Source organism: Athene noctua, chromosome 3, assembly GCF_965140245.1.
Source record: "Athene noctua chromosome 3, bAthNoc1.hap1.1, whole genome shotgun sequence".
Taxonomy (NCBI): Eukaryota; Metazoa; Chordata; class Aves; order Strigiformes; family Strigidae; genus Athene; species Athene noctua.
Window position 1 is genome coordinate 71,926,105 of NC_134039.1, and position 14,238 is coordinate 71,940,342.

Genomic DNA, 14,238 nt, shown 5'->3' on the forward strand with positions numbered 1-14,238 from the left:
ATTTTTACCCTGCACAGTATTGGTGAAACTTCTGTTGGCAAAATACGTTTTACTGATGTTTTTGTAAGTTATAAATACATTTTGGCAGAGACAAATACAATTTATAATTAGGAAACACCCCCATACTCTGAGATGGCCAAGCTGCAAAGAGGTTTAGGCTCTAAACATATTGCACCTCAGAGCAGCACTGCATCACCATTAAATAAAGGAGACTGAGCATTTATGTAGGCACACATATTTAAAAGCGGTTACAGTAGCTACAGGGAGATGGCATTATGTGTTGGATCTTCTGACACCCTGCTGTCTTTTCCTTTTCCAAAACTTTCTGAGACTTGCAGGATACAATGCTAAGCAATGTGAGATACCAGCAGTTATACTGAAGCATGCTAAAGTATGTATTAAACAGTGAGAGGCCACTGCCATCAAGTTACTTCATTTTACTTTGATTGGATATCTTATCTAACTATCCCTACAGTAACATTTGCTACGCTACGTGGTGGCTATCTATACAGTTCTGTTAACACCATTAACCTTAGAGCAGCATAGAAAATATGCAAAATTAGCATTATGCAGAGTAGACTTTTACTTTCAAATCCTCAGGTTTCAGAATCTCTTTGACTCAACTCTGTAACTCCATGGGGAATACCTTCAGGGCCAAAAAGGAGTGAGAGGTCAGCCTCCCAAAATACAGTCCAACCTTCAGCTTTCCTTTGGTTTGCAGTCCCCACCTCCTCTTCCTTCCAAGACCATGCATGTTATGCCAAAGTTCTAACTTGGGTGGAATGGTGAAGATATCATCTACTTTCTGATGATAAAAACATTTTTTTAAGTTTCATTCAGCTTATTACCCATGTGCACAGAAAACAGGAATACCCATATCTTGAACAGCCACTTTTCCAAGTCAAATATAATGGCAGCTGTATGCCATTCACTCTACAAATAATTTAGATAAAGTAATAAATTAATGTATATTCTCTATGTGCAGCTACAAGAGCTTGGCAGAAAGGCATGCTGAAACTAAGTACCTCTGGAGACATCACTGGAGACAAAATGTTTAAAATGTTTTTCTTCCCTTGATCCATGCTGAAAGCAAACAGTATTTCTTGCACTTACTGCTCCCTTGGCTGAAGACACCTGGAATTTTGAGGCTTTCTGCTATGGAGTCAGTGGCTGATACCACCTCACATAACAGACACTAATATTCATGACCCTGAAGGAATGTTCCTCCTCCGTCTCTAGCAAGGTCAGGGTTTGGTGATGTTTTGAAGCATGAAGATTGATATCCCAAATATAGTTTTAGATACACAAGTATGAAAGTTGTTATTAACTGTATAAATGCCTATTTTTTTTTTTACATCCTTTTAAACAATGAATATTGTAGACCAATTCTGTGATCTGTGGAAACTGCACCCATTTATTAGTTTCAACTCTCCTGGATTTTGTTTCTTTACAAAGTATACTATAAGATTAAAATAGAAGCAACTAAAGCTTTCTCATACGTTGCTCATTATTTCACATCCCCCTCTACATGTTCACTTCTATCTGTAAACTGAGAGCTCCTCCTATTTCAAAATATTCCCACGTGAAAATATTTTAATTATTTTATTGTTCTTTTCTAAACCCTTTGAAACTCTATCATCTGCTTTTGCTCACTTCATGTCAGAAACATAAACTATGACAGATTAAAATATTCCCATAATTCATGAAACACCATGCCTTTACTAGCACTACCTGCTTAAATTTTTCATGCTTTTGTCCATAAGTGCACACTGAGCAAGCCACAGAGAGTTTAAATTTTCTTCATCATTACCTGTGGTTAACCAGAAAATGAAAACTGTGTTGAGTAATCTTTCATTACTTCTTAAGGTATATGAACCATATTTCTTCTATGCAGATTTTATACTGTTTCAGGTTATATAATCACCTTGATTTATTAGATAACACATAACGAGTTCTGCAAATGGTGCATCTTTGCTGTCCAGACATCCTTTCTAAATAGTTAAGTCCTAGGCAAATCCTTTTGACATCCTACTATTAATGTTATCTTATTCTGAAAGGAGAGCCTTTGTAAGCTCCTTCCCTCTTCACATCTTTTAACCAGATTACTTGCAATTTGAAAAAATTGTATAGGTACATCTAAGAAATTGCAAAATATAGTTGACTGCAGTAGAAAACAACTGAAAATATAGGCTTTTGCACATAGGGATCTTGATAGCTGGTGGCATCTAATGTTACAGTTATTAGCATCTATTTACACTCATTTCAAGACCTTCTGTCCCCTTCCCAGGAGTCTGTAAAACTTCAGATCCTCAGAATCTTTAACCTAAGACATTGTGCTGGCATATGAAAAGCCATGAACAATATTTCTAGCCAATATCACTAGAAAACTAGAAGTGTACTTTTCTTGATATTTATTTCTATTGTGAACACATGTAAAACAGATTTTGAACATGTCATTTCAGCCATTTAACTAGTCTTCACTCAATAGATAATTTTGCAGTCTGCCAGCTAAATGAACCTAACAGCACTCACACGTGAATAAAACCCACAAAATATAGGAAATGATACATTCCTAATTCCTAGAAGTTATGTTATTTTGAAAGCACATCTACACACTATAGAAACAAAGGTTAAAAAAAATCATTTATTTTAATTAATTGGTCTATAATTATCTGAAGATTAGTATTTTTTCACTTGAGAAAACATCTTCTTGAAGAGTTTACAGCTGTTATACATGACAAACGTACAAGTAGATGAATAACAGCAAGCATTTTTACCAATTACTTTTAAAATATTCCAAACTTTGTGTTCACTATAAAGTGCAGCAGGTGTGATATAACAGAGGAGATCTCGAGCGTGTAGTCTGCCACTTAACCATCTCATTTAGTCCAAGAAACTCCGCAGGATTATTTAGAGCATTTAAACAATTTTCTCTATTGAAGAAAGTAGGATCTTAATTTTAGGTATCTAGTTAGTGCCTTCTACTAGACTGTGGAAAAATTGTCTATTACTCACACTATGTTATAAAACTCAGTTAACTGGAAACAATGCTCAAGAAGTCTGGATGAATGATCATGAAATCTCACCTGTATTTTGTGCAGGTAGAGTTTTGATGTGAAGGATCTGGTGGATTAAGTGTGATTCTTGGCGAGACCTGAGCTGATAGCAAAAATCCCGAAGCTAGGATAATGAGTGCTACAGCAGTACCTAAAAATACAGACAGAGAACAATGTGATACTTTTCTCCAGAGCACATGAAATAATTCTCTACTGAACTGAACTGTGCTTGGGAAAGCAAGTCACACAGCATTTGCTAACGAACTGTGGTGAGAACCTAAGAAAAACACCCTTTGCTACATCCACTTCTTGAATTAGGTTAGATGTTAAAATCCGGTTTAATGTCCAGATATTAAATTAATAGGTTGAGAGGGTTTTTAATACGTGGAATCAAAGACCACATTAATGAATGGATATGTTCTTTATGGTGTTGAAAATAATGCTGTAAAGGTAAAATTTAATAGTGACTTCAGTGACTTTGTCACCAAACTTCTTCCCACTCCCAACCCAGACCTGCAGGCTTTCCTGTAAAACAGAGAATAGCATCAGCTTTTTCATTGACTCAACTTCCTTTTGTGAAACAAGACAAATTTGACTTTTCATAAAAACACCACCAAAAAGCCCAACTGCAATTTCTGATCTTGTTTCGAAGAACACACATATCATGTGCTAGGAAAGAGTCCCCTTTCACCTGTTTGTCCCCCCAACAAATTTCTTGTGCACGAGTTGGGCAAAATGATGAGGGAAGATGGCAAAAAAAGGTTCATACTTTGTGCAACAGGCCACTACTAGAACATAACTCATAGTTTTCCTACCTTATTTGTCACACACAATACACTGTATCATTTTAATGAAAATTGATATACTTCGCTACTCATGATACTAGTGCAACTATCCCAAACTCAGACTTGTAAAACTTCTACATCTTGCTACTTGATGAGGCAGAGTTCTATGTTGTATAAAACACCCTGTACACCTATGTCTATACTCACTATATAAATATGTGGCATGTTTTATTTGAGAGGGCACACATAACATGTATAGCCTGATCTAAGAATACAAAACTAGTAATAACATTATTTGTGAGTTAGTTACTAATGATCTAACATTACCCATACAATATAAAAACAGACTCACAAAACCACTGAAGCACATTCCAGCTAGAAGGCAACATATATTTAGAAGTGCACAGTGATACAGCTTAATGGTTGAGGGCAAAAGAAGGGATACTGTATTCAGTTCCAAATACACAGATATCATCCCTTTGTTCTGTTTCTCAGAAATGCATCTGTGCAAACCTTTAGAAATGTCACTACATAGGAAACCTTAACATGTCACTCTGGTAATCTTAGGAAATTACATGTTATCTGTTTTTTTATTTTGGGGTTTGGGGTTTTTTTGGTGGTCAGAGGGCATGTTTTGGCAGTTTCAGGGCTCGGTTTGATGGTGTTTTTAAAGAGAAAAACAAGAGTTTCCTAGCAGGCAAACCCATGAAGTATGTGAAAAGCTTTTTCTGAGATATAAATAATATCTTTAGTACCCAAGATCTGTGCAATAAAATTATTCATGAATGTGTCTGTGCAGCACCCATGGCTAATAGGCATGAATATGCATGAAGTGCAGATGATCTGACCCCACATTTACCTGAACCAAGGCAACTAAGACCTTAAACTCAATCACAAACTATGTGGAGAAAGCTCCTACCCACCATAAAATGTGATTTCAGCTCATTCCATACTTAGCTTTGTACTGCTATGGCTAGTAGGGACGCTAATAATCCGAGCTTTCTGTGCAGGCTAGATATTGCACTAGATTTACAGTACTTTCAAAATGCCATAAACCAGACAGCAAATACCTTTAGACAGGGCTTATAATCCTATTCATATTCATTCTAAATATGCTTTGTCTCTCTTTTCAGTTAACCAAATACACTGACACTCACTTTCAGTACCTCTGCAAATGTCTTACTTCTTTGGAAAAGTACCGAATATGTAAACTTGGCAAATGAACTTTATTATATATTTTCATTCTGTGGGAAGTTTGTCTATGATGAACAAAAACAAACAAAAAACCCCATACAAAACCAATACATCATTAGCTGAGATGAAACAAGAAAAAAAGGAAATATCCTGAAGATATTTTAGACTCTCTCTGTTACAAAGAGAGATATAAATTGTCCAATGCCCAAGTACCACCATGCTTTCAAACTGACAATTTCTGAAGGGGAAAAAGGAAAACACAAATAAAATAGATACTGCACTTGTCAAAATTCCTGCATGTTTCCCAATTAACAGCTTTGAAGAAAGAAATTAACCGAAGACAAAGAGCAGAGGAAGAATAACTAAATGATGCCAAGATACAAAATGAATAGGAAACTAAGATGAATCAGTAACTGTAGAAATGAGAACTTAAAAGGTGTGAAATTTTTTTTTTTTTTGGCAGAAGCAGTTTACTATAATTTTCCTAATGCTTCTGGATCTATCTGAAAGGCTCAATTTTTCAGAAGTTGCTAATTTAAAAAAAATATAAAGATATATTAAATTAAATGTAAAATAGCTCTTTCCCAAATGTTTTCAGAAAGCAGAAAAAGCTTCATGAGTTTACAAAACTGAATTACAGTATGCTGGCTTTGAATCGAAATATTAATGTTACTATCTCTCTACTGATTATTCTTGTAGGTTATCAGCTAACAAACATCAAATCAATTAACCTTTACCAAAAATACCCCACACCCTTGCAGCAGCAGGCAAAGGTAGTAATTTTGTCTTCATTTCATGTAATGGGAGACTGGAGCATACTTGGCTTCTCCAAAGACTGAAGAAGCAGCCAGTAATAACCCAGTGTGAAAGTCAATGTCCTCAGAAATGCAAACCAAAGTAGAGCAGTAAAATATATTTACCCCATGAGAAAACTAATCATGGAAAACAAATTCATCAGCAGATTTAGTAATTATCCTTTTATTATATTAAACAGCCCTCTTGCAAAGGAAAACATGTTGTATCCACCTAAAACAAAGTGTCAAACATTGCATTAAAAAATTCTAAATAGTACAGAGAGATGACATATGATTTCATTACCATCATTGTTTGTATTTTCTTTAAGGAGGGACTGTATAATAAAGAACACAGCAAGCAATGCAGCATAGGTCAAGTGACACTGCAGACTGACAGCCAGCAACTGACTACAGAAGAAAGGCCATTTTTGCCGAACAATTACTTTGTGTCCAAACACCATAAACAAATAACGCTTAACTATAGTATGCTCTTTTGTTAATTCTGTGTCTTATTCCTATATCTTCCTCTGTTCTATGACTAATATGATTTGTAAGAGACATTTGTAGCTACATTTCAAAAGTATGACCTCTGAATATGTTAACCAGTCAAAAAGCAAAGAGTTCTGTGTATGAAAAGTCCACATGGGAATCACACCTACACAGCTGGGTCCAGATAAGCAATAAATTAATGTAGACAGGCCAGGCATATGAGGTTATTTGGGCCATATATATAAATATATATAAAAATATTCTATTCCAGTATGTATAAGGCAGATGCAGCACCCAAGAACCAGAAGTACGAGTGCAGGGCCAGGAGAGATCTGCTTCACAGAATGACAAGAAAACAGACAAGTACCACAGGAGAAATAAGCTACTGAGCATAGGAAATGGTACAGAACCAGGTCCTTCCCCTCTGAAAGTCTTGGCACTGGCTGGAGGCACAGAACAACTTACAGGGGAGATGTATTTTTAACTGATCTAGAAGTAGACTGTGATACAAGTAGCAATTTGAGATTTTTGGGTTTTTTAAGACATGAGAAACATGTTTTTCTCATGTCCTCTGTCATGACCACATTTCTCAACATGGACCATGAAAAACGCTTAAGGTTTCTTGATACCAAACCAAAATGGTAACACACCAAATACACATTTATTATAACTTGAAATACCAAATTGCTTCCTGCATGTTTTAATTTACAGATTTGAGTAACTGTGTATCAAAGCAGACAGGGCACTGTGCCATCACTGTTTTGCCTATATAAATGCATTCAAATACTGTGACTGTAGATTAACTCCCATCCCTTGGGAACTGCAGATGGCCAGCAACTTGGCAGGTGGTCCCCCACTCTGCCGTGTTGCATTAACTAGAAGTTTGGATGCCTGACAGCAACAACAGAACAAAATATGGAGATGTTAAACCTTCCCAGCTCAACAGTTGTGAACATTATTTCAAGCGAAGCAGGAACTGTTTCTCTTTTCCAAACCCTGTCTGAAACATTCAGACGTTCAGCCAGAGGTAGGTAGCAGTCACAGATCACTTCTGGCAGAATGTGTACGTAACATGGGAGCAAGTAGGGATTTACTGGCTGTAAATGGCAGGATGTGGCTGAGCGTAGGCAAGACTGCCCGCTCTGCCTTTTCCTGCTTCCAAGAGATGGCTACATGATGAGTTACAGTGTTTGAATATTTGGACAAAATGTGCAAATCCAGAATTCTCTCTTTTAGTATCTCATACAGGAGATGAATTTAAATCACATTAGTGTAGGTAAGGTATTTACCTACACTAAGGTACTGTATTTGAGATAACTATACAAAGAACTGTATTACTTTTAAAAATGTGTCACAATGGCTATATAACATACTTTCCCCCATAGTTCTTGATAAGATATTCTGAATTCCAATTAATGACCCAGAAATTACATATCACACATACACACGAGATTTAAAAACTAACCAGCTGTGAAGTTCCAATCATTTGATTCCTTATACTGAAAAAAAGGCATAAAAACCTAAATAAAAACATTGTCAAACATGGCTTGAAGGAGAAACTGCAACTGAAAACATAATATGCGAAACTGTTCTTTTTTAAATTAGCCTTTAGCTGTGGTACTAAACTACTAGTCTATATAATTTCAGGGAGAAGATGGGGTCAACACTTATTTTAAAGAGGGCTACTTTGAAGAAATCAGTACTTGAAATTTTATTTTCATTTTGTTAATGAGTAAAATACAATACACTAATTAAGCACTCACCTGTTAAGCTACCAAGTGTAAGTTTCCGGCGACCCATTCTTTCAACAAGCCAGACTCCCACAAGAGTAAAAATGAAATTTATAAATGCTGTCAGTGCAGCCAGCCAGATTGCAAGCCTGTCGTCTTCAACACCTGACATCTGCAAAATGGTAGCACTGTAGTACCTGCAAGCAGAGGGAAACACAAATATGAACACCGATGATTTGGCTCATGTCACAGTTTCTGATTTTAAATTTAAAAAAATCATAACAAATATCAAGTGTGACATCATACAAAGTTTTGACTGGAGGACATCAAGAGATGAATTGCTATTCTCTTGGCTGTTTGTATTTCCAATGGTCAATTGTATTCTGCTAGAAATGGGGCTTGCATTTTTAATTTAAATGAATCTGGCTTTCAAATCCAGATGTTGCTTTGTGCTCTATCTTTTTTCTGCCAAAACATGCAGGATTTTAGCACTCTGTGTACTGTCTAGGGAAAGATAGCTCAAAAAATCAAATATATTTTCAGTCCTGTTAAAGGTCATACAGAACTAATCTATGGCATCCAACGTGTTGCAAGTGACACTTGCAACCTCCTGGCTCTAGGTTTTGCAGTTTTATTTCACTGCCACCGAAATGCCTGAAACCCTCTCTATCGTATTACTTTTGTCTTAACCAAAATACGATTGCTTTGAAATGACTTAGCACCAACTTTGCAGGGATGTGAATGTGCACCCAACAGAAGCATTTGACAGAAACTTCTACTTCTCTCTCAAAGGAATCAACCATTCCACACAAACAGTAACTCATAAATAAACCAACTGAGCAAAATGAAAAGGGAAGAAAAAGGAAGCCTTCTACCATTTTTCACAGAGACCAAACGAACACAGATATTGTGCCTGTGTTCTCAGGGAGAGCTAAATAAACCTTCAAGAAAACACGAGTAGTATTATTCATGCTGCCAAGCATTTTTCATCTTGTTCTATTAATCTGTGCTGACTCAAATACTGAATATTCAAGTCCTCAAATACATAGCAGCCTACAGGCTATCACACAGTAATAACCATCAAAAATGTCAGACCTCACTTTATTTTTTCATGACCAAAATGCAGTTTGCTCTAAATATCCCCTTGTTGTCTTAATGCCCAGATGTGTTATCCTCAGAAATTTCAGTGGTCCATGTTTTTCTAGTCTAAGCATAAAACACTTCTTATTTCAAATCAATAATCCATGATGGACAATATGCTCAGCTGACTACTTGCAAAAGTACTTGAGCCATTTAAGACATTATCAGCCATCAGTGATTGTGCCTATGTCTGGATGTTACTGCCCTGCCTGTTAGCTAAGACAAGGTCTTTAGATGCTTCCACCCCCCTTCCTCAGCTCTTCTTCCCCACCAGTACAGCCATCTGAGGCCATGTCTACACAACCAACTCATGGTGCAGCAGTTAAGAACCTTCAGAGTGAAACTGTTGGTACTGAAGACCCAGTATCTACATACATACGGGTTTGGAGCCTGACTCTGTGGCCTGCCTGCCCATTAATGGCTGCAATGCCTTGTCCAGGCTCATTTCATCTGAAAGGGCTGCACACTCTGAGTCCAAGATTTGCACTCAAATAAACAGGTGCAAATCTTGGAGAGAAGGATAGACTTCATCTGAATTAAAGTGCTAATGTTAATACATCCTCACTTCTTAAGACACTCTAAATTAAATTGCTAACTGCCTGTCAAAACTTACATCATACTGCACTGTTCTGGTCACCAAAATCATCCAAACAGTCTCTGATCTCCCAATACATCTTTCCTTCTCTTCTTAAGGGTAGGAAAATAACAATAAATGTCAAGTCTTGGCCTGCTGACATCTACTATGAAATTCCTATTTACTTCCACCAGACAAGGCTTCAGGAAGCCACATTTAACTCCACACATCTAAATCTTCTCAAAATCCAGTTCTACTGTGAAGTCAGAAATTGCCAGTTGTCAGCAGCAAAGTATAGCATGCTTATTCTATACGGTTAAACAAGCAAAGACTAAAGAATCACATAAAAGCATGTAGATGTCTACTGCCTGATATATACAAACAGGCACCTTCTGCTCCCAGCATTTCTTCTGGTTGCTTATTGCACTCACTGGTTATATATTCTCAACTAGAAGCTTACTGTTTATCCATAAATACACAACATATTTCATTTCTATGGAAAACAAACCAGGGAACTTCAGATTCTGCAAATTCAAATGCCAAGCCACCAAAGCCTGTGTGCTGGGCAATGACTTTCATGTTTATTATGGCATAGCAATCTAATTTCAAAAATTTGAAAGAACACTTGCATGGATTATGATAACTACTAAATATATTTGCTTATATTTATGTATTTTAGTATGCCAAATTTTTTATATCAACCTGTGCAGCCGTAACTGCATATTAATGTAACAAGATGACAGGTCTTTTTAATTTCTTCCTGTCAAGAAAAAAAAAAACTATGTGGCAGAAAAAGGTCAAGTTGTGATGATATACAACCACAGTGAATACTGCAGCTCCTGCAAGGAATGCAATTTCACTGACAAAGTTGTACAGTCCTAATTTATTTTCTAAAATGTAAATAAAATTACAAAAGCTCATGTGTATCCTTGAATTTTTAAGCAAGTGCTGTATCTTAGAAAGCAAAGAATTACAGACAATTACAAAACCACACAAAGCATCCGAGTCAGATATATACAGAAATACTTAATCTTGATCATTTCTGAGGATGCCAAAATTATAAAGTTGCTCTATCAAGAGTTGCTGTACATTACAAAAAAACCCTGAAGCTTTTCCAGATTCAAGAATCCTCAGAGTAATCCTTTGATTATATATTGAAAATGCATAGCATGGGAGGAAATGAAGCACCCCCAAACACTTTCTTCTCCTTTAAAGAGTCAGTATTTTTTTTAAGCAACAACATTCAATGTCTAAAGAAAAAAGAGAATCTCCCCACTTCGAGCAGGTCTTACAGACAATTTGAGATGCATCAGGGTTCCCAGATCAGCGCATCCAGCAGCAGAGAAACAGCGCACCATGCCAGGCTTTGTCGAGAAGCTGCCATGACAGATCTGATTGCCCCCATCTTTCACAAGGAGCTGCTCCAGCCTGTCTGGTATATCAGGCCTGCTCCAACAAAGGTTCTACCTAAGGATGTCAGTATTTTTGGACAGAATGTGTAATCACTGTAAAATTAATGAATAAATCTAACTCAGTAGTATCTTTCAACATCTTGAAAAGATTTACATTTTTGCTTTTAAGAAATCAAAATTGGAGTACTCTGGCACTGCTTTGCAAGGGTTTGTTAACATTTTCTAGCACTAAACTTTGGAAATCACTGTCCAGCTACTCAAATTATTCAGTCCAAGAAAATCAGTCCCTAGAGATAACAAAACTCTCTATCTTTTTTCTCAACTCAATTGAAATAACGCAAAGAGAAATGGCAAGCAGTACAATGGCCAAGAAGCAAATGACTGAATATCAAAGAAAAGCCAAAATGGTGGCAATTTCGACAGTTTTACATGCTCTGTTTCTGCAACTGTGGACGAACAAAGATCCTCTCTTTCTGCTCTATCAGTTTATTATGTGTTACAATTATTGGACTAAGACAGACAAAGGTATTCATAATAAAATATGCTCCACATTCACAGAAAACGGTGTTTCATTTACATTTTCAACCTGTTTCTCTGCTCCTTTACGAATTACTAAAGCTTATTCCCATCACATTTGATTTCCAGCTTGGGAGCTGCATTAGAGCCATCCAGCGTTACCCAGCCAAGGTACCAAGGGCACTGCAGCTTCCCCGGCTCTGAGCAGCAGGGCTGACACCCTGAGGGAAGCCCCATCACAACCTCTTCTGATGACAGCCCCAACTAGAGCGACCTGTGCTGCAACATGTAAGACAGAGCATAGTTATTCTAAACCCAGCAATATATTACAGCCTATACGCACATGGAATATAGAGTCTTGTCCCCCAGATGACTTCTGAAGTGGTGAAAAGTTCACGTGAGAAGCAGCAAGTCCACATTTTCAGGTACAAGCACTTGCAGGCTGACCATGATGCCATCTATCAAGCCAGGCAGCTGCATTAGTATGAGACTAAGGTCCAACTTCCCAGTTGGCATTAGCATTTAGACAGACACGTCTTGTAAAATAAATCTGAGGGACTAATGATAATTCAAATCTCACATTGATTTGAACAAAAGTGTCCCATTCAACTTACAAGTCTTCTAATTTGTTTCATATTTCCCTCCTTTTGCAAACTATCCCACATTGCTGTAAATACTGTTATAACATTCTCCAAGATAGCTGCTTGTTCTGACACATGCTTTGAATACATACATTACAACAACAAGGAGGAAAACAGGTTAAGCCATCCTTTCACATTTCACCTTGGGGTGGTGAAAGATCATGGTGGTTTTACACCTTGCTAACCTGAACAGCAACAGCCCAACAAATGGCATTGCCATGGTGTGGAATACAGAACCTCTGCAGCAATACCACACTTGGCAGTGGCTGGCTTAGCTTGCTGCCTCCCACTCGCTGCAGGAGTGACTTGGGGAAAGATCCCATGCTCCTACATACAGGTCCTGAATCTTTCCACCTACTCAAAGGCCTGATGTAAAGTTACACATGACATTATTTTGCTGAGAACTAAAAATGAATTTGTATAATTGTACTATCACTATTAACTGTTTTAAATCCTGCAGATGTACACACCTTCCTCTTTAGCCTTTTGTTTGCAACTTGAACACAACAATCTTATCATGCCTGTCATTTCTGAAGATTCAGAGGTGCTGAAGAAACAAGAAGTACAAGACAGGAAGCTCCCATCGGTATTACTGCTGTAAAGAGGCCAGGCACATCGAGTAACTGCTGTTTATTGAAAGATGGGCTATAAAAGCTTGAGAACACCTTCTAGAGCAAAGCAGGCTTGTGGACAGAGCAAGCTTCAATCTGCCTGTCCCACCCATTTACACCTATGTTATGAAAGGGATTGAATCAAGAAAGTTTAAGTTGACACTTTCATCACCAAGGGCCTGCAGAGTTACCACAGCTTCACCAATATCTTAAACTGTGGCAACTCAGCTGTGTGCATGAACTCACAGAAACAGCAAGAGAAAGCAAGAGCAGCACATGGGAAATTCAATGCCAAAGTACTGGAAATGAAGACAAGATAGGCAGAAGCTGATACGTCTGTAAGGAGCCAAAGACAGCAGATGCTGCAGGCGTGGAGGCTCTCTGACAGGAGGGATGCTATGGCCCTGATATGCACCATATGAACACTGGGGAAGGGAAATGGGCACATTGGCAAGATGCTGTAGAAGCAGCAAAGTATCACTTGGTTAGACTTGTCTGAGATAAGGATAGCAGAGCAATATAGCAGTGTTTGATGATATAATTGGAGTGTTGGGTAACAGTTCAATTTCCCAGCTTCATGTTCTGCACACCACAGTGACAGGGGAGATGTGGCAGTTCCCACTCGCAGAGGTTACATTCTGAGCAACCATGGACACCAGTTCAGAGACCTGGGCAGTTATTGAAACTCTGTCACTTCCCTGCCTACATCTCAAACCTTGTTTTTTAGTCCCCTCACTTGAGCAGGTAGATAGGACCAAATGACCTCTAGAAGTCCCTTCCAACCTCAACCAGTCTGTAATTCTGTGAAACACAAATTTGATCGCCTCCTTTCTGAACTCCTATGATATAAATTAGTAATAATAATATCAACAGTAGCACTGATATTATGAAATATCTGAGCACAGATCTACTTGTCAGTGGGAACTGCCTTTGCCAGACAAAACTTTGTTGATGCTGAATCACTATTAGCTATGGATAATGAAAGTGGAAAGTCACAGCAAGGATAAGAACTAACCTTATCTCTGACATTAGAAATATAATAAAGTTGATCACAAAAGCTGCAAAAATCCATTTCATCACTATGATTCAGCATCAGTCCCAGGACTATCACAATAGTCAGCTTACAGTCTTTAGATTCCTTAAAAAACTAAAACCTTAAAAACACCAACTGTGAAGCTGAAAAAGGAGTATTGAACAACCTCAACCACCCTCTGAAAGCCCATATAGTGACAGATGGGGCAAACCTGTCCAAACAAACTAGTCGTGTCAGACCTTTACGATCTCCTCACAATCCAA

General features: G+C 37.6%; 1 protein-coding gene across 1 annotated transcript in view; it reads right to left on the reverse strand.

Moving 5' to 3' along the window:
• The window catches only part of SLC2A13 (solute carrier family 2 member 13), a 165,763-nt gene that overhangs the window by 39,763 nt on the left and 111,762 nt on the right, over positions 1-14,238 (reverse strand). Inside the window, exons 5-6 of the mRNA XM_074903291.1 lie at positions 8,082-8,245; positions 3,087-3,207 (exon numbers count right to left, since the gene is read on the reverse strand). Coding sequence (XP_074759392.1) covers positions 3,087-3,207; positions 8,082-8,245 — 285 coding nt within the window. The remainder of the gene's footprint in view (positions 1-3,086; positions 3,208-8,081; positions 8,246-14,238) is intronic.